We start from the raw sequence: 25,358 nt of genomic DNA, 5'->3' as shown, positions 1-25,358 counted from the left end.
TGGACATCACGTTTAATAACTAAACCTCCTGGTTAAGTGACTTGAGCTGTGTGACACTCCTCCCTTTGCTCGATAGTAAAGGGCTATTATAATAGAAGGATATTGAAACAACTGACAACCGAAGAGTGTGTGATTTTTCCAGGGATGTCAGTCAGAGCCTGTGCACTGAGATCTTGCAAATTAAAAGAATGACAAAGCGTTAGCAATCTGACACCAGTCGGATCCTTTTCTTGTATTGGCATTGAAAAGTTCTTATTTCTTCATCTTTCTTTGCTACTGACCACAAATTAATCGTTCCCTGTGAGCGTTTAAGATTAGAAGTCACCCATCAAGTGTAAATGGCGATTATAGCAACCTGTTGGGGAATTAAATCTTATTAAGAATGCATTCGTTTTTTGTTTAACTTTAGAGGAAAGGTGAATATTTTGTACTAACAAATACCAGTGTACTCTTATCCTTCAAGAAAAACAACCCTTGCATTGCTTTGCATAATAATACTGATTGGCTGGTTCGCTATAGATGCTTTACACTTCTAGTAATTGGAAACATAAATGATCAATCCTCGCTTATGGTGACCTTTTCCCTTAAAAGCCATAGAATGAATATAACATTCAGTAAATTCCAGAGGGTCAGGCCCTCCTGAAGCCCAGGTGTCTTGAAAGTACAGCACTCTCTGCTTAGGTAATCCAGTCTTGTAGAACCCTTCATAAGACATCTAAGGCCCCTAACTTTCCAGGACCTCAACCTTTCTTCGCCAGTTATTCACACCCCACAGGCTGTTGAAATCCCCCTCCTTTGTGCCCAAGGGTAACCTAATGCACTTCTCAGAATAGTTGCCTCTGAACCCCCAAATCCGTTGAGTTGCCAGGGATTTCTTGCTTGAAGTTTTGGACTCGTATATTGGCTATATATCCTACTGAACTCTATACCCAAAGACTCTAAGCATTTCCAGTGGTCCCATAATCTTTGAGTGATCTCCAGATCCCTCCTTACTATCTTACTCATTTCATGGTGCAAAAAAATGACTGTGATTACTGTCACGTCAGCCTAAGTGGGCTAAGCCCTGGATGGCCTTTAATATTGGACCATGTGACTTCTGTTTATCAAATCATGTCTTCCTCACAAATTATTTTCTGGTTTAAATGGAAGTTCTGAAAAATTACACTCGGCCAGTCATCTTTGCTCAAACCAACCCAACCTTTGTTTTCACTGTCAGGATAAAGGGTTGACTTAAACCTTGAAATGATATGAGTATGAATACTGGAGTTTTGATTTACTAAACTCTTACTATCCTCACCAAATTTACTAATGTTTAGTTAAACATTGCTCAAACTAAATGCTCGAGCCAGTGGATTTAAATGCACGTTATGCTCATTAGTTCCTTAAAGTTCTTTTATGTGCCTGGAAGGTATTGTGAAGGACTCTAAGATGTCAAAATCTAGTCTATGCAAATTAGTCTGTTAATGTTTGTGTTTAAACTATCTACTATAGCTCGGCGGGGTCTTGAGTCCTAAAAAAAAATGTCCATGGACTCCACAATTCTCGCTCCGGTGCCTACTCGATTCACGGGTTCACACTCTGCGACTCTGGGCAATAGCTTGCTTAATCTCCACAACGGCTCCTCGCGGCGGGATGCCTGGCTTTCACCTTGCGGATACCCTGCCGGGGTTATCTCACAGGGGAATACCAGGATGGGTTCCCTAAGCAAGCGCTTAGAAACCGCTCGGTGATTTGCGCTATATAAATTCCTGTACATTTACATTTACATTCACATTACTATATACAAATTTTGCCAAATCTGGAACTATCTACGCTGCAGCAGACTCTTTCCTCACTTTCATACTTTTTTGCAGCTCGGTATCTGTCACGTTTCGTCTCGAGATCTAAATGGCCTCCTCATGAGGAAAAGAAGTGAACTTGTCATGAGTAACAGTGCGAAAAAGCAACCTGAATATGGTCCTGAGTTAGGGAGCGTTCTTGAGTTATTGTGGGCAGCTTTAATGTTGATGCTGAAATAAAGTCCCCGGGCAGTTTTTCTAATTTCTTAAAAATAACCTGGTCGAACCACTGAAATCTAAGAGTACATAAATTGTGTGTCTTGTATCAGACACCAAACTACAAAATAGCTGTTGTGGGAAATTAGTTTATTCTTGATTTCTAAAGGTGGGCACAGAGGTCACTCATATGCATTGCTGTGCACAAAAGAAATGCCTTTTCTTCCCTCTTGATTTTTGATTCGTCCTCTTTCTCTTGCAGGAGTGGTGAACGTGCTGCTCACCACACCGCTCTGGGTGGTGAACACACGCCTAAAATTGCAGGGGGCCAAGTTCCGGAACGATGACATTGTGGCGACCAACTACAAGGGCATCATGGGTACGATGGGAATTTGAAGCAATTATTAAGGCATGTGTTAAACTCCTTTTTATTCCATTACAAGGATTATCACACAACTCTGCTTCTGTATCTCAATCTTGACCCGGTGCGCCCTCCACTATTCCATTGTTGGAACCCACGTGCAGGCAAGCCAGTTCACTTTCATCATGATCTTAAGCCCTCCTGCTTTTCCAGTTCTGAGACTCTGATATGGCTCTGTTGATGCTCCACCCTCCAGTCGCCTGTGTTTGGTGTTGACTTTAATCCATGTATCTCCTCTCTCCCAGATGCCTTCCATCAGATTGTGCGAGATGAAGGGTTTGCCGCACTCTGGAATGGCACCGTCCCATCTCTGCTGCTGGTCTTTAACCCTGCTATCCAGTTCATGTTCTATGAGGGGCTGAAGCGCCAGCTGCTGGCCGGACAGGCTGAGGTGAGGCTAGGAAACCACTTGTGCACAACCTGCCGTAGGTACAGGTATTGCAATGCAGACAATGGTGAGGCTGGGCAGAGCTAGGAGAGGGGAAGCGGGTGAAGGTGAAAATATGGCAGACAAATGTAAGGATGGCGGAGGCAGGTGAGGTCGGGTACAGATGGGTGAGACTGGGCAGGCACAGTTGGAGGCTGACACGCAGCAGGGGGTAGACGCAGTTGAGGAGGAACAGACTCAGGTTACACCGATGTCAAACCAGGTGAGAGGCAGTCTAGGCAGGCACAGTTGTGAGCAGGTTTTGTATTGTAGCATTTCAAGTTGGTTTTTCCTACATACTGACAATGCTTAAGTCACTTTCCAGTGTGGCTATATAACTACTCCATTTGTAGTGTTGGATTGGAGAATGTTGTTGGTTGAAGTGGAATCTATAATCTGTGCCTTGGTGTTGTGCGTGAGCACCAGAGAATTTGCTGCACACTTGGCGCAGCCACATGTAAAAGCATCTTAAGTATAGAGCGGCAAGTGAAAAGTTTGTGAATGATAGTTTTGCAGACTGCATTCACAAACCACTCTGGCTTCTAGTCTGAGAGACACTTGCCAAGAGTTTGGGAACAGCCAGGTCTTTATTGCCTTTTCTCTGATAGGCACAGTAACAGCAGCCGATGCATTTAAGGGACCAGCAAACATTGGTAAGGCTGTAGAGTGTTTGTTGAGCTCTGGCACACATAGGTGAAGCCAGTTGGGTGCCTGGCAGGTCAGGGGGCACAGTTAAAGTTGGGGCCACGTGCCGTCATCGATACATTGGCGCGGTAGCTTGGTTTCATCAACTCATGATGTAGGCTTATGTTTGTCCACAAAATAACAAATTGTATATGTATATAAATAGCAGGTGTTACTGACCTTCAGCGAAAGGTCTATTAAGACCAGCAAGATGCACTTGTTGCACTGATCTTCACTGCTAGTCTTATTTTCTGCCTGTGCCTCTGCTCTGTGCTTACCTGTCTAGCGCAGCTACTTTAACCAGATGTTACTCTAACTTCTGTGAACGGTTTTCTCCAGTGTTGCTGTTCTGAAGCATTGCCAGCCATCTAGAAACCTCATTACCTGTGAGAATGTTATAGTCTTGCCATTCCAGGTAATTGAACGACTAGTCTATGTTCAGACAGTTCATGTACAGGGAACATGTCCTTGAAGCAATCAGACCCTGTTATTCCTGAGGCAAGAGCCTCATAAGCTTTCCAAGAGCTACACTCCGGCATCATGAGTGATGAGTGACACTTTCTGAGTTTTAGGGCAACTGCTGCAGCTCCAAGCTCCTGCCACATCAGTTCCATATTCTTGCCATATCTGCCTACGCTTATCAGGTACTCTTAACAGCTCCTACGCAGGCATTGTTCCTCTAAGTCCTTCAAGACTTGTGTATTTGGTTCTTTGAAGGCAGGCTGAGTGATGGTCAGCGTACTGCTGATAGATACCCCAGTACATTTTCCAAGCCGTACTGCTGCTTTTAGCAATGGCATGGGAGGACAGCAATGCCCCCTGTGGAACAGGATTCATTAGAGGCCGTTTCCTTGCGGTCCTCAGAGTCGAGGCTCCAGGATCCGCTAATTCAGTCTTTGTCCAAGCCTAAGTCACTTCCCGAAATTAGAAAGCAAGGGGCCTATTCACAAAGGTAAACTTAAACCTGAGTAAATCTACACGTGTCAGTTTAGACTTAAACATTAGGGTGACTGTACTACTTTTGGCTACTCATCATTCACAAGTGTAAAGTTACTCAAAAGTGTACACACTGGGTGGAGTGACTAAAACCATCATATATAACCACACAGGTACTGCTAGTAGTGACATTACAACTGTATTTAAGGTTCCCACAAGAATCAGGGCGTAGACTCCCTTTTGGTAAAGTATTGGAACATTTTGAATAGTTATAGTTTAAAAAAATCTATAAGTAAATTAATTTGTGTATTTATTTTAAGTGTAGAATAGCAATTAAAGATGTAATTCATTTAGGTATATATTTTTTTTAAAGCTTCATTTAAAAAACACCTAAAGTAAAATGTTTTTATTTATTATGTATTAAAATGTACTAAATGTTATGTATGGAATTAATTTAGATTATTTTTTTTAAGGTCAAATTATTTGTAATTTAAAAAAAGCATATTAATATACTTTTTGATAAAATATTTTTTATTTAAATTGTATTTTTTAACATTACATACATTTTATATATTTGTAAAACGTTTAACTAATTTATCTTAACATTATTTCTTATTGGGTTTTATTTTGAGCCCCTGCCTCTATTATTTTCTGTGGGTGGTTGTTGTAGTAGTTGTTAGTTGCCATGGGGGTGCTGGACTTACTCCAGCCCTGTGTAGGATATATTTACAACTGTTTTTGTTTTTGTTTTTTGGGCTGTAGTGCAGTTTGTGAATAACATGAACGTATTCTTTTGTGGGTGTGCCCATATTTCTTCTTAAATCCCTCTCTACTCTTCCCTTCCCATCCACCTCCATACTCCTTTCTAAAACCCTCTGCTTTAGAAGTAAGTATTGTCCATTTTCCAGGCACTCCCCATCCCTCCCTCATTTACGACTAAAACATATACCTGTTTGTGCGAAGATCACCGCTGTCGGGGCTGCAATCTCAGCAAATAAGAGATAGAAAAGACAGAGGTAGGGACCTTGCCTATGTGTGAATAGCATTTTGCAGTACATTTGGTAGTACTATTGTAGTACTACTGAACCTACTACAGAATGCAGTTTGTCAATAGGTGCCACCGTTTCTAGCATTTCTCAGACTGGACTGATAGATGTTCTTAGGTTAAACACAGCAGGCTGTGTGGTTTGCCACACATACTTTAATTATTTAAAGAGTTGCTGTAGTAGAATACTTGGAAGGTGAGCAGTGATGACATGTCTGTCACCTAGAATAAGCATAACATAACTTAGAATGAGTAAACTTGTGGATGGTGGTGGCTCAAGAAACACTTTCACTTCAGGCTGCTCTAAGGGTGATGAGTTGTTATCATTCTCCACAGCATGGGCTGGGAGTAATTAGTGCCTCTATGGGTCCCTGCTTCATTGGATTTGGCTCTGCCAGCACCTTGCTGGATCAATGTCTAGAACCTTACTGACGCCTATGAAGCCATGGCTGCACCACACTGCGAGGTGCATCTGGTCTGCACTTGAATCTATGGTTTCACTTCCTCGGAGTCTGTAGACAGGTAGTAAGAGGCTCACTCCTCTGGGTTCTCAACTGCTGCTGACGACCCGTTTTATACAAGATTTTCTGTTGGTCCGAACGAAACCTAAAGCAGGTCATTGTATCGCCCAACAGAAGAAGCAAGAACTGACTTTAGAGTAAAAAGCTGTAATGGACAGGAGGAAGACAAGGCATGGGATGAGGTCACATCTGCGACCTTTTGCACTGCAAGCCCCGCCCTAACCGACATCTAAATACGAAAGAGTAAGTGGAGACCAGGGACACATCAAGAAGCGGAGCCATCATTTCTGCCAGCCCAGCCTTGGTCCTTGCCAGAAATAGAGTGTGTCAAAATACAGTAACATCAGAGAGAATAAAGCCAGTCCCAGGAGTCTGGTCACAAGCCGCTTCACATTCCCCAGACTATTGAAAGAGACAGTAAAGGAACTGTGCCACACAGGAGCTGAAACATGTTGGCGTCTCAAAATACTTAAGAGTCAGTTTCACAAGGAGTGACACAGAACAGTGAGGCTGGTGTGGAGGAGGATGAGGAGGAGAATGTCTTTGATCTCTTGTATTTTCCTGTGCTTTTTTGTCATTGGTTGAAGAATTGTTTTAGAAATCCTGTCCCTTATACCCCTGTGATTGTTCCCAGGTCATCTCATCCCTCATGGCATCTCTGGTATCCCCTGGAATCGGTTTGTCTTTGACTTCAGTCTCTCTCTCCCTTTTTTCTGCAGCTGTCATCCATGCAAGTGTTTATAATCAGTGCCATAGCCAAGGCCATTGCTACAACGTCTACATACCCCCTGCAGACTGTGCAGTCCGTACTGAGGGTGAGTGTCTCTGTCCGCTGTCATTAGTGGTTGGCAGGAGGGAGTCAAGCTGAAAGTACTCTAGGATGGGTCTGTATTGAACATGCCTGAAAGGGACATACAGGCACACAGCAGCGGAAGTTACTGTATGGAGCATGCCTGGGAGGGGTGGACTGGGACAGCCAGGGTGCGTGCTGTGGTATGGTGCATGTTAACAAATTGGTCACATTTTATTATAGATTACTCTTTGGCGCATCCTTAAGGTGAAAGAATGACCCACACTAAATGGGGGCACTATTTGAAATATGCATGAGAGGGACAGTCTGGGGCCACACTCTGTGTATAGCTACATGAAGCATTCTTTGGCTATACAGACTGGCCCACTCTAAGTTGGATCACTTGAATGGTGCATGGTTGAAGGGAACATTTTGCACGCACACTAATGTAGGTCATTTTTTCCCCCTGGTGCCTAGTGTAGACACACTGGCCTTAAATGTAAACATACTCAATAACATTAAGTGACTTAACATATATTTGTAAATAGGTCTCTGATGTGTTAGCGGACTAATGCATAGATCTGTATTTGACCCTATGTCAAAGGTTTGAATCTCAGTGAATCCACTGAGATCGAAAAAAATTAGAATCATTTAGTTGAGTAGCAAAAAATGTGTTCTATTGCACCAAGAAATTCTTTGTGAATGTGCACTTTACAAATTACACAAAATGTGGTCCGGAATCTGATTCCAGTCGATAATTGCACCAATTCAACATATGTTTTGTTTAATTTGGTCATTCGTCTTTGAAATCTAATTTTGTCGAATATTGTCACAATCCCTCTTTGAGATAGTGGCAAGAGAGAGAGAGAGAAGATACACACACTACTGGTATTAGAGAAACATTTCCCCACATCTAAAACAAGTGTTTTATACCAGTGTCGTGCTTCAGAGCTCAATTTTACCCACAGCTAAATCTTTAGTCTGCTGTAGTTTCCACAGCCTTCCACGCCTATTGGTCACTCATGTGCAAACGTTTCGTCTATGCCCTTGTCTTCACCATCAAAGTTCACAAATAAATAGTGTTCCCTGATTCAGAACACAAATTTGTAATTGTTGTGTGTGCCGATTTACTGCTTTTTGCTAAAGGAAAATATGTGTTTATGATATTTTATGGCTCTTTTAGAGTTTAAATAAAGTATTCTTGACTGTAACACAATACAGACTAACAATATAGCATCTGTGATTCATTGTCGAAGATCTTGTATCAGAAACTTATCATAGCTGTGGACAACAGTATTAATTTCTTCACTTTTTTAACTTCAACCACTACATGACCGGACATATGCACAGCATGTGAATCTAAATTTGATTCACACTGCAAAATGCAGGCAGTTATTTGGTGTCTCTGTGTCAGAAGGCAATAACATTGTGCCCTGGATCCAAAAGGAGTGCTGCATTCTTCCACCCTCACCACTAACTATTTCTACTGACCACAGAAAGTATAATATGTGATACAAATAAGTTGAAGCAGATAAAGGAGATTGAGATGAGCGGAAACTCCCTCACTACAGGCAAGAGAACTACCTTTAACTTCATACTCATGCACATTCTGATATCGATTACATTCTGTTCGAGGCATATGAGCTGCAGATCTCACATTTAGCATTAGATCGCCATCCGGTGTTGGGCTCGGATGCTTGCAGGTTGTTGTTTTGGAAGAAGTCTTTGTAGTCACGAGATAGGTGATTCCTCCCTTGGACCATAGGGCGCATGGGCATCAACTCCATCCTTAGATTGTTTTTTTCCGCCATTGGGTTCGGATGCAACTTTTGCGCTCCAGTTCGAAATCTCCATTTCAAACTTTTTCGACGCGCAATACTTCCACAAACTCTTCGGATTGACTTTGAACATCTTCATCTTCCACGAGACTTTCATCGGCTCGATTCCGGTCATCGACGCGAGTCACTGGGCCTATCCACGCCGTAAGGCCTACAGCTCATGGAAAGGTCGCCATTCAAGAAATGCCCCCAGTATGGAGCAAAGTTCCCGCACAGTGACCATCATAAGGTCTGCAAACTGTGTCTATCACCTGACCGCGACGAGTCCAGCTGTCCAGCCTGCGCATCCTTTAGATCGAAGAAGACCATTCGAGATCGAAGAGCTCGACGACACATCATGGCGCAGAGATCAGTTCCGGAGCCAGAGGACATCTTCGACGAAGGCCCGGATGTCCCGTAAGAAGATTCCGAAGATCTCGAAATCGTGTCAGAGGCAGAAGACTCAGACGATCTCACCACTCCTGGTCAACGAGTGAGTACTACTGTCCCTACCCCAATCCCACAACCAAAACCGAAGGCACTGGTCAAGACTTCGCCTGCTGGCCCCAGTTGAGACCAAAAACACGCTTCAGAAGCCCCGCCTCCGGGCCCCGCTCCGAAGAAAAAAGACAAGCCGTCTGGTACCTCGGACCAAGTAAAACCTCAAGGAATCGTCCCACCGGCGCCTTTGCCACCGAAGCCAAAGGAACACTCTATTCCGAAAGCTGTTCCGACGCCTTCCACTTCCAAAGACAAATCGGCCCCGAAAACCTCGACATTCGGAGATAAGCCGGCTTTGAACGTTTCCAAGCCTAAAGATCCCGCTTTGGCTCCAAAACCTAAATTCTCGAAACCAAAAGACAAGCCTAAGGAGCCTACCACGCCTCCTAAGGCCAGAGACCAGAACATTCAGCCCCGGCCCGCTCGGAACAGAAATAGTCGGCACCGAAGGTGGTTCCAGAGGAAGAGGAACTTTTTTATCCGGATCCTGTCTATCCTAGGCAGAAAAGGATTTATATTAATCCAGAAACAGGACATGTCACAACTGTGCCATGTAAAAAGAGGAAGTTGGACACAGCACCAGCTCCTCCAAAGCCTGTAAAGAAGAAGGACTCTGCCAGATCACCTATGCATCCTTCTTCTCCTGTACTTCCTTTTAATCCACTTCCTCTCCCTAAGTCTATTTCACCACCTCTGCCTGAAACGTATCCACCACATACACTGTAGGAGAGTATGGTCTGCTATCCTATGGTCACCCCAAATTTTTGCTTTTTGCTTCACTGGTTTTCGACTACTGAGGCTGTGGGCCTGCTAATCAGACCCCCAGCCTGCTGTTCTCTCTCTAAATTATTAATACATGTGCTATAGGTACATACCACAATCGGACATGGACTCCTTGTCAGCCCCTGTACCATGCACTATAGGTGCTCAGGGCATAGGTGCCACCAAGGCCTACCAGGGGCTGCAGCATATCTTTTGCCACCCCTGGCTGGGTCTTAAATTGACACAACTGGCTGATCACTCAGCTGGGGTAAGGTGGTGTAATCACCCCTTGCTTAGGTATAGTATACCTATATCTAAACCTATATCTGGACACATATAAACCTATGAGCCACTCCTATGGAAGGCCTCATCAATCCTGGAGGCAGAGTGCATAGTTTAATGTGAGATGGAGCTCTAGCATGAGCTGAGCCTGTCTGCAGCCGTCGGGAACAAATCCCTAAGCTGTTTCAGGATAATGCCATACCATATACTCTTAAGCGCATTATAATCCTCGCGGTTATATAGCAACTTTGGTTTGGCTTTATCAAAACATGTCGTGTAAGGTGTCATACGATTTGGAATACTATCCCCTCGCCAGTTCTGGCGACGGGGATAGCATTCCACCCCTCTAGAGGGAGAAGACATGTTACTTTACTGAAATGCGGTTAATTTCTAAAAGGGCCTCAGATCCACAAAATGGATGCTTCTGCCACAGACACAAGTCTGACCCCCTGAAGCTGACCAAAACTCAGCCAAAGGAGCCTGGACAAAGGGTTTCCTGTCGCAGGGAGGTGTCACACCCCCCCAGACAGGAGATAGTGGATTGTAGCAGGGAGGTTTGAAAGAAACCAGACACTGCATGGGGAGCACAAGGCTGCCCCTTGCATAATCCGGTCAAACCGGTTCTGGGGCACACCAGCCTCAGTCCCAGCGCGGCCTGGATCAAAGGAAAAGGGGTGTATCCACCCCCTTCCTGGGTCCCACCCATAGGAGGGGACCTAGCAGGTAATGCAGCCCCCCAGATTCGAATAAGAGTGGGAGCAGTGCCAATGCACTTCAGATTATCCTGATGAAACATAAGAAACGAAACTCTGGACCCTTCGACATCCTACTCAACGTAGAAGACTGAAGAATCTCCCTTGTGGTCAAGGAGTGACCACCCTGTGCAAACAGGCACCATCCAGCACCTCGACGTCTGCTTTGTTGCAGTTCCCGCCGGAACTCGAGCGACAGAGATCGACGAGATCAAGCTTGCCTGCCTTCTAACAGCCCGATCCACAGTCCCTGCAGAGCTGAGACCCGTGGAGGCGACCGGAAGCGTGGGGCACGCCATCTTGAAAAGACCACGAGACGCTGGCTGTGCAGCCCACGAGTGACCCTCGAAGCTGTGCACCGGGGTTTGAGAAGCCCCAACCCTGAGCCACTCTTGCACCGAAGCTCACCCCTCTACACTCACCGAGTGCTGCGTGGGGCCCTTCTGCTACTTTTGGCTCAACGCGTTGGCCCGGTCACTTGCCAGCCGGCTTGTGGCCCCTGTGCCGACGAAACTTGAAATACGACTTGTGATTCTGGTTGCTCCAGATTTTACACCAGCTCCCCTGAAAATGAGCCCCCGCTCTGACCCTCCTGGTCCGAGTGAGAAGCAATCTCCCAGTTCCGCGTGGATTGCTTTTGCCAAGTGTTGTTTGCACCAATCTTGAAGCCGACAGCGCCGACGGCGAGAGCCTGCGTGGGACAGATCGTGACCTGCTCCTGGACGTCGCAGATGCCCCAGAGCCCACGTGACAGCGGAGAGAAGCTCCTCGACAACCACCTGATTGCGCCCGACATTGCCTGGTTCCGTCCTGGTTCCACCCTGGTCACTGCTGAGTGACCCAGACTCTGTCCCCTCTGCTTTCAGGTACTTTTCGACTTCGATCCACCCTTGGATCCCACCGGACACTTCTCCTTCACAGCGCCTGCAGCCTCTTCAGCTTCAAGTACCAAGAACCAGCGTGACGAAACCCGACACTACTTTGACCCTGTGCACCCGCTTCCTGTGGGTGAGGTAACATTGCAACGCCGGTGTTCCCACACTGGTACACACCTCTAGGGTCTGTGTCTTAAGTTTTGTCTTTCTAGGTTCAGCGGAAGTGTCCTTAAACTCAATTTGTGTAACTTTTACGCACCATTGACTAACATTGGTGCATGCGTGCGCTTTCAGCACTGCACCCGAATCCCGCTGGCTTTTCCCGACTTCAGCATTGCTTGTCTCGACTGCTCCCAGCGATTCCCTAGGCCCTAGGCCTAACCACTGTTCGGTTGGTATCTCTTATACCACTTTCTTAATATATGGTTTGAGTGGCCCCCCGCCCTCATCCATAATTGTGCAACTTTGTATGTTATACTGTGCTTTTGATTTAACGCTTGTGCCCCTTTATTCATAAAGAGTACTGGGGATTATTTTGAGTAATAAATACATATATTTTTATAATATATACTTGTGTGGTGTCCTTTCATTTGATATTACAGGATTGTGATTGGTAAAACAGCTCTCTTAACACGACCTCTTGAGTTAAGCCTTTAAGGCTGCTTAGTCTATGCTACCATTAAGATAGCTTGTCTACAAGGTTGACTTACAACCAGACACCATAAGGGGTTATTTGGACTGATACAAGGTGGTTCCAGAATTGGAAACATCATATATCAGGCCAACTTCTCACATACACCACCTCCAGATGATGATGATGATGATGATGATAACCTAGGGGTGGGGGGTGACCCAAATGACCCGTTCACAGATCCAGATAACCCACAAGATGATTGGGAGTACCCTGTCCCAGCAGATCTACCAGACCTCCCAAGCCCCCAGCCATACCCCTCAAAACCATCTCCCCCAGACGATAATATTGGTTTTGGACAGATGCTTAATAGGGCTGCCATTTATCACAGCATCACAATGCACTCAGACGCAGAGGAGGAGGACTTCCTTTTGGATACATTCGAACAGTCCCAAAAGACGGTGCTAATATTGCCAATGATCAAGGGAGTCATTAAGCATGCCCCTGAAGTGTTTAAAGATCCCGTACGTGCCAGGATTCTTAACCCTAGAATAGATAAGAAATATAGACCAGCCCCTGAAGATCCTGCTTACATTAAGGCAAACAGCTGCCTTTGGATTCTCTAGTAGTTTCCAACGCTAGAAAACGCGCCAACTCCCAAACCTCTGGGGATGCGCCACCCCCTCATAAAGAATCCAAATTGCTAGATGCTTCTGGCAAAAGGGTAGCTGCGCAGGCAGCCAGTCACTGGCGCATAGCCAACACGCAAGCACTGCTGGCTAGATAGGATAGGGCTCACTATGATCAGCTAGAAACCCTATTACAACATTTGCCTGACCAATATAAAACCCACGCAAATGATCTTATTCAAGAGGGCAAGCTAATTTCAAACGCGTCAATTAACTGCGTAATTGACGCGGCAGACAATGTCTCTTGATCCATCAATACAAGTGTACTCCTTAAGCGACATGCCTGGCTGCGCATTTGAGGCTTTAAGCAAGAAGTCCAGACTACCATCCTTAACCAGCAGTTCAACCAAGAACAACTTTTTGGCCCGGCTGTGGACACTGCCCTTGAAAAAATAAAGAAAGACACTGAGACTGCTAAGTCCATGAGAGCATTACAGTCTCCACAAACACGTGGCTCCTTTCATCGCTCCTGCTATAGATGGGCCTCCAAGACCATGGGCGCAGACACCTCATCTTCCTTCAAAGCCACTACACAAACATCCCCCAATAGAGTATATTTTAGAGGCGGATACAGAGGAAATAACAAAAAAGGAAGAGGTTGAGGTAATAACAACACTCGCACCTCCCCCGCCACAAAAGAGTGACTTGCCTCCGCTCCCCCAAAAACCATTCCACTCCGGTCGGGGGAAGAATATCACAGTTCCTACCTGTCTGGAATTCCATCACAACAGACAGGTGGGTAAAGCAAATTATCCAGTCTGGTTATTGCCTGGAACTTACAGCTACTCCCCCACATATACCACCCAAGCAGCGTCCAATGTCCACAGATCATCTCACGCTCCTGAAACAGGAGGTTCTCTCACTGCTTCAAAAGCACGCAATAGAGCCTGTTCCCTTACAATATCAAGGAACAGGGGTTTACTCGCTGTACTCCCTAATACCAAAAAAGGGCGGGACTCTAATACCAATACTCTACCTCAGAACCCTCAACATGTATATACACTCAGATCATTTTCATATGATCACTCTCCAACAGGTGCTCCCGCTGCTGCAACAAGGCGATTTCCTTGCCACACTAGATCTCAAGGACACCTACTTCCACATTCCCATACATCCTGCTCACAGGAAGTATCTAAGGTTTGTAGTGGACGGACAACACTACCAGTTCAAAGTCCTTCCATTTGGAGTCTCCACCCCACCCAGAGTAGTCACAAAATGTCTTGCGGTGATAGCGACACATCTGAGACGACAACAGATCCATGTCTTCCCATATTTCGACGAATGGCTAATAAAAGCCAAATCATTCAACCAATGTGTTCAACACACTCACCAAATCATCCAAACATTACACAACTTGGGCTTCAGGTCAACTACACCAAGTCGCATCTCCAGCCCTCTCATATACACCAATATCTGGGGGCCACAATAAACACCTCCACAGCTCTAGCATGTCCCAGCCCAGCCAGGATAGCCAGCATACAAATTCTCATCACAAAATTGCAAGCCCAACACTCTCTCCCAGTGTTCATGCAACTCATAGGCATGATGGCATCTTGCCTTTTTATTGTACCTTATGCAAGACTTCAAATGCGCCCTTTGCAAGAATGTCTAGCACATCAGTGGAACCAGGCTCAAGGACAACTTACATATCTGGTGTTGGTGGACAGCCGCACACATCGCTCTCTCAGTGGTGGAACACAAAAAACTTGTCCAAAGGGTGGCCGTTCCTTGAACCTGTTCCACAGATAGTACTCACCACAGACCCATCACTCACAGGATGGGGAGCCCATCTCCTCGGACATACAACTCAGGGCAAGTGGACCACTCAACAAAAAGTGGTCTACATCAATCACCTTGAACTACTGGCAATATTTCTAGCTTTAAAATCATTCCAAGTACATGTACAAAACAAAGCTGTCCTGATCCAGACAGACAACATGACAGCCATGTACTACATACAAAAACAAGGAGGCACACATTCTCTGCAGCGCGCACAGAACATTTGGAGATGGGCCATCCCACAAAATATATATCTGCTTCCCGAACACCTTCCTTGAGTTCACAATCAGATTGCGGATCTGTTGAGTCGACAGATTCACGAATGGGAACTACCTGCCACATGCATCAACAGAAGGAATTGCGATTCCTAAATAGCGATTTTTAAGGAATCGCAAAAGCCTATGCATGTAGGAATCGCTATAAAAATAGCGATTCCTACACATTCCTTAATTGCTACTCGCAAATTGCTACTCGCAATTAAGGAATCCCTTCCCATTCCTATGGGCCTCCAGGCCCATAGGAATGAATTGGAGCATGAGCAATTTGCGAGTACCAGTAGGTACTCGCAAATTGTTCATGCAATTTCAAGGGTACAAAGGGTGTCAAAATGACACCCTGTTGCACCCCGAAATTGATCTGTGCACATATGTTGCACACACACATGCCCTAAGGGCATGTGCGTGCGCAACATGAAACTTTGAAAAATGCACAAAAGTGCATTTTTCAAAGTTTTTGCAAATTACCATGAAGTACAACTTCATGGTAATTTGCTACTCCTATTAGCGAAATCGCTAATTTTTAAACTTTAATGCATTGCTTTGAAGGAATCTCAATTCGGGATTCCTTAAATGCAATCGTAATTTAAGGAATCGCAATTTAGAGATTCCTTAAATTGCGATTTTTGCATTTGGGATGATGCATCCCAAATGCAAAAATACCGGTAGCAAAGGGGCAGATTCTGAGAATCTGTCCGTTTGCAACCGTTTTTTCCTTTGATGCATGTGCCTGTACATCCCCGGGTTCTTCTACCATTTTTCCAGATGTGGGGCCAACCAGACATAGATCTGTTCGCCACACACGAGAACGCAAAAAGCCCAACCTTCGCCTCCAGATTTCCACACCCATTGTCGTAAGGCAATACGATATGGATGAACTGGTCAAGCAGATTTGCGTACGCTTTTCCGCCACTCCCACTGATTCCACTAGTACGCAAGCTCCGGCAACAGTCTCTTAAGCTAATCTTAGTAGCTCCCACATGGGCACGCCAACCGTGGTTCACAACACTGTTGGAACTCTCACTAGTTCAACACCAAAAACTACGCCTGTCCCCCATCACTGCTAAACAACAACACAATAGGAGTCACAGGGGGAAGAAAAAAGGCCAAGCCGCCCCCCACTCAATGTGTTATAAACAACAATTGGCCTAGCGTACAGTATACCCAATCCTTAAAGTACGACACTTAAATGGGGTTTCAATATTTTTCAATTCCCTCAAGTGTGTTCTCTATCACTACTCAAAATGTCATGGTGTATCGAAATAATGTCATAAAAACCATCATCGGCTAAATCCCACCTAAGAATAACCAAGAAAAATGTGAGAAGAGAGAGAGCACCTCACGGTAGTAACACCAAGGGGGTTGCAGGGTGGTACTCACCAGCATTCCCACTTATCATCATAGGTTACTCTCTCTCCGTGTAGAAAAAGGAAAGTGTATATCCTCCTTTTGGAAGAATCTCTGTTCATCTAGCCACTCTCTTCAGCAGGTGCTGGGTACGCCATTGAAATGATGAAAGAAGAACCAGATAGAAGATCAGTGGGTTGTTATGTTTCATACATCCCATGTTTAGGACACCACCTCAATAGGCATAATATATATGGATAATTAACACTTTTTATCCGTAGGAAAGTGCCCCATTTTGCATAGTTACCCCCCACTATTTGCCTGATATCTGATGCACTTTGAGTGTGCACTGGGTCCCTGCCAATCAAGTTCCCAGTGCCTGTGTTCTTTCCCAAAACTGTACTTTGTTTCCACAATTGGCACACCTTTGGCCCACATGTAAGTCCCTTGTAAAAGGTACAAGTGGTACCAAGGGTCTTGTGACCAGAGAGGGTCTCTAATGGCTGCAGCATGTATTGTGCCACCCTCAGAGATCCTACACCAAACACTTACACACTGTCAGTGCAGACTGTGTGTGTTTTGGTGCAGACACAAGCTAAGGGTCAACATGGCACTCATCCTGGAGTGCCATGACCACAACCACTGCCTGTGGCATAGGTAAGTCACCCCTGAAGCAGGCCTTACAGCCCTAAGGCAGGGTGCACAGATGAGGGCATGGCGTCATGAGCAATATGCCCCTACAGTGTCTTAGTTCATTCTTAGACATTTAAGTGCAGTGACGCCATATTGATTACATAGGCTGGGAGTTTGTCATTACGAACTCTACAGCTCCATGATGGCTTTACTGAATACTGAAAAGTTTTGTATCAAACGTCTCAGCACAATAAACCCACACTGATGCCAGTGTTATATTTATTGTAAAATGTACTCAGAGGGCATCTTAGAGATGACCCCATAAAATCTACCAACTTCCTTGTATCCAGCTGACTGGTCTGCACCAGCATACTACACACAGACATGTTGCTGACCCCCTGAGGTGGGAGCTCTTCTGCTCTCGAGGGTCCGGCACTAAGCCTGCTTGGGGTAGAAGTGCTTCACACCTACCCCCAAGCAGGAACAGCATTCAAGGTGGTGAGCCTCAAATGCTTCCTGCCCTTTCATATGCTAGCCAATGCCTCTTCAGCTAATGTAGATGCCCGCCACACTGACCAAGTCCCACTTTTGGTAGCAATGTCTGCGGCAAAATTAGTAGTCAGGAGAGGTGTACCCCCTTTCTGCCAGGACCACCCCTAAGGTGCCCTGGACCGAAGTGACCCCCTCCTTAGGAGAATCTCCATCTTGAATGGAAGGACTCTACCCAATCAGGTTAGGGAATGCCCCCTCCCCAAAGAGAGGGGACACACAAAGGGTGTAGTCCCCCTAAAAGGCAGGTAGCCCATTGGCTCCCACCTGCCATTACTTATAACGCCCCTAAATTCAGTATTTAAGGGCACCCTGGATCTTGATCCTTAGATTCCTGCAACCTACGTAGAAGGATGAAGAAGATGCTGTGCAGCAAAGCTTGAAGAGAACCACTGACTTGGCCCCAGCCCTACCAGCCTGTCTCCAGCTTGAAAAAACTGCAACAAAGACAACGCCTGTCCTGTGGCCAGCGACTTCCAAGAACCCCAGGAAGACTGCCACTATTTAGCAAAGACCAGATCTCGTGAGGACAGTGGCCCTATCGAGAAAACTCTAACTCCAAGGACTCAGGATCCAGGCGGATCCGCGACCTGTGACCACTCTGCACCAGAGGCCCACGGCCTGAATCTGAGTGACTCACCTGACCAGCGACGTCTCTCTAGCGATCCAGACCTCGACGCCATAGGGGGCTGACCACTCCAGGACCCCACAAAGTCACCTGCAGCCTTAATAATAAAGGTCACCTTGACAGCAACCAGCTCGGGTAAGAAAAACCCCGACACCAAAAGGCACACCTGCATCCTCAGTCCCCGACTTTGGGAAGTCCAGCTGACAGTGCCCAGGCCTTACCCTGCAACCCCACTTACCTATCCAGCTGTTGATCACCTACATCTAGCCTCCTGATGCAAGCCTGCAACCTCTTTGTGCGACCGAGATCTTCCATTTGTTTGCATTGGGCGCACAGCGCTGATTTGCACCCGACTTCCCCAATGCCGCGGGTGGTGCAGCTTTGGTGCTGCCTTATGGCCACCATCCTTACCTTAACCCTAGGGGCCTGTATCCTGAAACCGCGGTTACCTACCTGCAAACCGCACCTTTTATGGTTGCCCCCAGTCGCCATTGACTAACATGGGGCTCAGTGACCTCTGCAGCTGGTCACCCCAGTGGAGCTGGTGGTGCAGTACTCACCTTAACCTAAACCTTGGCCAGTGTTGGTCTAAACCCCCGAAGACTGGAAGAGTAAGTTGTGTACTTACCTGTTAAGGCATATACCTGTTTTCTTCTCATAGGATTGCATAGCATTCTCCTACTGCATGTAAATGTCTATCTGTTTTAATTGCTAAGTTCTACTGTTTTTGATTTGTCAATACAAAAGTATTTCCACTACTGTAAAGCATTCTTACTGCCTTGCAAAACAATTCTACGGCATCATAAAAAGTATTATTGCTATTCTTGAAACTGTTACCCACCTGCAGCTGAGTTCCTCTTGGTTCTAAAGTAAAACAGCAAAGATATAACTTTTTATAAAACAATTTGTCTTGGAGTTAGCCTTTGATTGCGTGTGTAATCATTTCTTGCATGAGTGTGTACAACAAAAGCTCAACACATCCCTCTTATAAGCCTAACTGCTCGACTACACTACCACAAATAGAGCTTTTAGTGTTATTTACTTAAGCCTCTTGGGATCCACTGGACTCTGTGCACACTATACCTTCTTTTGATATAATATATAGAGAGCCAGCTTCCTACATTTTAACATCATCATTTCTATGCCTGTTGGAAAGAAGATCTTCAGCATAGCTTACTTAGTAAAGGTATCCCTCCCTGCTCTTGAATGTTTCTTGCCAGCCCCATGTGCATTTACTCTGGCTAGCTTGATAGTCATTTAAGACCACAGATGTATGGAAGGCCCATTTTCACATGTTAGCGGTCTCACAAGTGTACCTTGCGGAGAGAGCTAGAGTTCATTGGACTTCAGAAGTGTGTCTTTATCAGGAGAGGGTTGCCTTTCTGCTGGTTGGCAGTGTCGATGACGGAAATGGCTACTTCCCCAGTCCACCTCCGTTGCATGGCCAGTTACATTTCTTGGGATCCCTTTGGTGTAGCTGCAGCTCCCCTGGCAGAGTAAAGCCTACCCTTCCCCTTCCCTGTTTGGTATCTCCCTTGCATTGTGCAATATCCTCCCTTTCTCGATCCATTGCACATTCACCAGAGCAAGCATAAACGGGTCAGGAGGTATCATGACGGGACAGTGCTCAATTCTTTTGAAATAAATAAATCAAATATGTATTTGGGCCCAAGGTTTTCTTAGGAGCTCCCTGCTGCAGAATGTCTGTGTTGATGAATTAGTAATGAGTTGATGAATGGCAAAGCTGCCTAGTCTTCCACCTCATGTCTCTTTTTTTCTTACAAGCCCACACTTTCTGTTTCTTCATCACATGTTCTTTTTCATTCAAGTTTTCTCCCTTTCTACTTTTCTCTCTGCTGTCAAAGTCTCTGGGCCAAAGTGTGGTGAAGATAAATAATTCCTGGTCCCCAAAGGTCACTGCAAGTGCCAACCACCTGCACAAGTTAAGCACTGTGCCCAGGAGCATATCCCACACAAGATGCAAAGGTGCTGCTGTCCCAGTAAACCAGTACTGGTAGTTCTGATTCACAAGCTTCCCTATCCCCTAACCACCAGAAACAGCCAACTGAGAAGTATTATCACCCCAGTCAGCCATTATCCCCAAACCCTAGCACAGTAATTTCTGCGGTTTGGACTTCAAAGAAAGGATTTAAGAAGCAATTCGTCTTCCAAACCAGATACCAGAGTCTGAACCCTGAGTCACCCTCCCCTGGGCACCTCTGGGAAGAGCCTTGGACTTTTCAGGTTAGACACTTATTTCTTGGGTGGGGAGTTCCTTGGATATTGTTTGCAGGAGCTACAAAGTATACATTTGTGATAGTATTCCTTTAGCTCCTATCAGTGCATACCAAAATCAAAAAGTAACATTAGCAGGTTTCTTTATCTCATGACTTTGAGAATAAATAACCTTAATGCTTCCAGAAAGATCTGTGCTGCACCATAGGATAACGTTGTTTACAAGGCACTAAGTTGAATAAAAACTTGGAGTCTAGGATCTACAAAAGCTTTTGGGGTTGTTGTCTGCCTCGTAAGGCTTTGACAGAGTCTCTTTGTTTAGTAGATTTGTCTTTGGATTGTAGAATATTTTAGATTCTTGTAATAGATCCTTTTGTTTTGGAAAATAAAGTTCTGCCTGGACTGTAGATTTGTAAGGTAGCATTTAAGGTTTCCGTGTTGAATTGTTTGTACTAAGCGTTACCAGCAATGGCAGTATTTCTTGGCAGCCTATTCTCTTGAGTTGATAGCCACACTTAAGACCTCGTTTAATAACAGTTGTCCTTCCCGAATAATTTCTAGGAAATCTTGTCTTCGATCCCTTGGTAGATCATCTACGAAAGAGGGCAGTGATTTCACATAACGATTGATCCTACCTCCCTAACAAAGCCGAGTCAATTGCTGTCATGAAAGCCATGGCAATTGAATAACACACAAGTACCTAGGAGGTCTATAGGCCAAGCAAATCGCTGGCAAAACTGGCAGGTCTATCTCTGTCAGTTGGTGCCCCAGTCACCATATAACAATGTATAAAGAGAAGAAGAAAAAAGGAAGTAGTGATATCTAATAATCAATTGGAAAACTGGTCAAACCAAATCCAGTACATGTGTATATTGTGGATAACCATCAAACAAACCAAATGATCAGTCCTATCACTTGGTCGTCCACACTGTGACCTGGCAGGTCCTTAGATCATCTAGACCATATGCCACACAGTCGTTGTAGCTACTGGATGCGGTCCACAGTGTACTTCCAATTGTTGGTCAGAGTATGATGGTCAGGAGGGAGTGGTGAACATACAGTGCAACATACAAAAAAGTGGCGAGTCTTAAAATAGGGTGATATGTCTGAACAGATACTTTAATAGAAACCAGGCACATCCCCTAGTTAAAAGATAGGAACAGCGCAAACGACAGTATGGAACAAATGACTGTCGCAATTAGGGCCAACATGTTTCTGCCTACCGGGTAACACGTCCCTTGGCTTTCGTCAGGGCCACTCCTCTAAGAAGTTGCTACTGTTGTATGTGTTAGAAAACAAAAATGTATATGACAAATCAGTGAAAAAGAATACAAGAATATTGACGATACAACCTGTACGTACAGTTATTTACTCATCCTCCTTGTCAGTAGGTGCTCAACGCGATCTAACATGACAGGGGACTGGACCTCACCTCACCTGGACCGTGCTCTCCGTCGGTGCCACCAAACTCGCCTGAGTCTTGGGGGAGGCTCAGGCGAGGGGATGAGTAAATAACTGTAGGTACAGGTTGTATCGTCCCTACTCTTGTATTCTTTTTCACTGATTTGTCATATACATTTTTGTTTTCTAACACATACAACAGTAGCAACTTCTTAGAGCAGTGGCCCTGACGAAAGCCAAGGGACGTGTGGCCCAGTAGGCAGAAACATGTTGGCCCTAATTGTGACAGTAATTTGTTCCATACTGTCGTTTGCGCTGTTCCTATCTTTTAACTAGGGGATGTGCCTGGTTTCTATTAAAGTATCTGTTCAGACATATCACCTATTTTAAGACTCGCCACTTTTTTGTATGTTGCACTGTATTTTCACCACTCCCTCCTGACCATCATAATCTGACCAACAATTGGAAGTACACTGTGGACCGCATCCAGTAGCTACAACGACTGTGTGGCATATGGTCTAGATGATCTAAGGACCTGCCAGGTCACAGTGTGGACGACCAAGTGATAGGACTGATCATTTGGTTTGTTTGATGGTTATCCACAATATACACATGTACTGGATTTGGTTTGACCAGTTTTCCAATTGATTATTAGATATCACTACTTCCTTTTTTCTTCTTCTCTTTATACATTGTTATATGGTGACTGGGGCACCAACTGACATAGAGATAGACCTGCCAGTTTTGCCAGCGATTTGCTTGGCCTATAGACCTCTTAGGTTCTTGTGTGTTATTCAATTGTTGTTACTGGGGAAACGAACCAGTAGTAGGTCTTTAAACTTCTTCCCTTTGACCCTATTCTCCCTGTCTGTTTTGGATGAAAGCCATGGCCGCACGTCCACACATCATGTAGCCAGCAGCATCATTCACTTGCTCTCTTGGTTTAGTGGTACTGATTTTTTTAGTGCAGAGGCATGCTTCTGCCTTACTCCTGACGCAATTACTAAGTCCGGTTTTGGCACCTGACATAGGTATACAGGATCTTACTTGGTTGTTCCCTTCTTAAAAGTTGCTGAAAACACACCTTTTTCCTCTACTAACTCAGAAAATCCTGGAACCAAAGGAAGTACTGGTCTTGGAATCTCCCTCAATTGTAGTGTCTCCATAAATAAAGACTGTAGTTTGAGGAGCCTTCAATTGGATATCACGTTTATTTTCCCCTCTAATAGACACATCTTGAAATGTGGCAATGTCATCCACAGGTGACAGATACGTGTATTGGTGAGGCTGTTGTATAAGAAGTTGTGCATATAGAAAACGGATCAGCAGAGTGATGTCTTGCTGACAGAGGAGAGGTGGATGGTGATCTCTCTTTTGTGTCTCTGTGGTGTTGATGGAGATGTGGTGTTGGAACAACTGGTGAAATCTGCACCAGCATCATCCGAATCGAAGACACAGAAATACTCCTTTGTACCATTGCTGGCCCTACCAGTAATTCCAGAGGTCGAAAATGTACCTGAAACAGGTCACTTTGACTTTTTTGATGGTAATGGTGATATTGGAATAGATACACATTAGTGCCCAAGTGGAGAACCTGAATGAGCAGACACTAATGACTGCTTAGATGTCAATTACCTTGACAACATGTATTTGGATGACGATCTGGAGTGCTTTGACCATGATCGTATATGCTTTGAAACTGAGTGTTTTGGCAGCAATCTATCTGATTCGAGACCGTGTCACCGGAGATGTTATTGTGGTTGGTAAATCTGTTGTTGCTTGGTCTTTCTTCGAAGTCCTGTCAGTCGTCTAGCTGGTATGGTAAACATATCAGGGCAGAGGTATCTTTCAACAATGACTGGCACTCCTTGGAACAGTGAGAGTGTCTAGAGCGATGATGATAGTGTCTGTCTCTCCTCCTCTCCCTACATCTTACTTCTCAGTGTTGGTCTCTGGGCACTGGACCAGGGTGGCTTAATTTGAGGGGGTGCCTCTACATAATATGAGAAAAAACATGTGTAAGAGACAGGAATTGAATTAGGATTTGGGGCAGTTTATTACAATGAAACCACTTCAATAAGAAGTGTAAAGAAATAATTAGCCTGGGAGTCTTAGCAAAGACTGGGCATTTAAAGACACATTTCTGGAATGAAGAACAAACGCATGCAATGCAAATGTATTTTAGATCAATGGGAATGCAGAGAAGAGAGAAAGAGACAAATTCAAAAAACAATAAGCATCATACCTTCAGCCAAAGATGCTAGATAGATAGCTGAAGGAAACCACACATGCGTCATCACCCAAGGGTCATTTCAGCGAGGTAGTCCTGTGAATGGACTGAGGAGCAGATCTTTATGCTCTTTTAATTAAGAACTATTGACCACAGAATCACGACATTAACAGGGGCTTTAACCGCAGTACATGACGCACTTTGGTCACTTCCCGGAAATATTGAGGAACACAGAAGTGACATCCACACTACAAAATTTTACCCAAAGGTCATATTCTCACTTCATGCTGCAGGTCTTAGTTACATTAAAGCTAGCATAAAATACAATAATATGAAAGATTGAAAGTTGACAAGTGGCCCCCACCATCAGGTATTGCGTGATGTTCCTCTTAGCTCGGGAAGTTCCCTGTTCTTGCAGTATCTACGTGGGTGTAAGAGAAGAAGAGCACCTCAAGGGAGTTGGGGCCTTATGGGCAGTTTGATTACGAAGAAGTCAGAGCTGAAGCTTCGTGTGTGTCACAGAAGAAATTACTGTATTTCTGCAGAGAGGCATTTTGGGACTGCTACATTAAAAGAACAACTGAGACAGTATGGTCAACTTTATACCACTCTGTATGCTGGATGGTGGGGCCTTATCAGGGTCTCATGCTTCAGGTGTGGGTAGGAATAGGCTAACACATTTATACGGTAAAACTGGACCCTGCTTCATCAGGAGGCCATCTTGGGCGAGTGTAAGGTTCCAGTAAAGGGTCCCTCGCTTTCCCTCCAGCCTGCATCCTTGTGTCCTCTTCGTCCCTGTAGTCCTTGGGTTGTCTACTCGGATGGATCACTTCTCTTTTTAAGCAGAATTGCGGCAGATTTCACAATTTGTGTGAGAGTCGAAGAGGGTAAATATACCACAAACACAAAGTGTGGGTCAGTGGTAGTCTTCTTCCTCCCAGAGGAAGGGTAAGTCACAATAAGAGAAAGCATTGTGATGTAAAACACTTAACAAAATATGGGGAAAAGGTAGTGGTTGTGCGACGGTACAACATAGGTAAATACATTGCATGTCTTTGCCAAGCATTTTTTAGCATGCATGTTTTTAAGGCGAATGTGCATTTACAACGCATACCAATACCACGCATTGTTTTTAGATTTAAAAGCAGTGTATT

The 25,358-nt window shown here is 44.9% G+C and overlaps 1 protein-coding gene across 3 annotated transcripts in view; it reads left to right on the top strand.

Moving 5' to 3' along the window:
- SLC25A17 (solute carrier family 25 member 17) overlaps positions 1-25,358 on the top strand; it is a 273,120-nt gene that overhangs the window by 178,280 nt on the left and 69,482 nt on the right. For all 3 annotated transcript variants that reach the window (XM_078640599.1, XM_078640605.1, XM_078640609.1), the window contains exons 6-8: positions 2,257-2,373; positions 2,661-2,806; positions 6,748-6,843. In XM_078640599.1, coding sequence (XP_078496725.1) covers positions 2,257-2,373; positions 2,661-2,806; positions 6,748-6,843 — 359 coding nt within the window. The remainder of the gene's footprint in view (positions 1-2,256; positions 2,374-2,660; positions 2,807-6,747; positions 6,844-25,358) is intronic.

The sequence above is a fragment of the Lissotriton helveticus genome, chromosome 1_1 (genome assembly GCF_964261635.1).
Source record: "Lissotriton helveticus chromosome 1_1, aLisHel1.1, whole genome shotgun sequence".
NCBI classification, from domain to species: Eukaryota; Metazoa; Chordata; class Amphibia; order Caudata; family Salamandridae; genus Lissotriton; species Lissotriton helveticus.
This window is presented reverse-complemented; position numbering and strand designations above follow the sequence as displayed.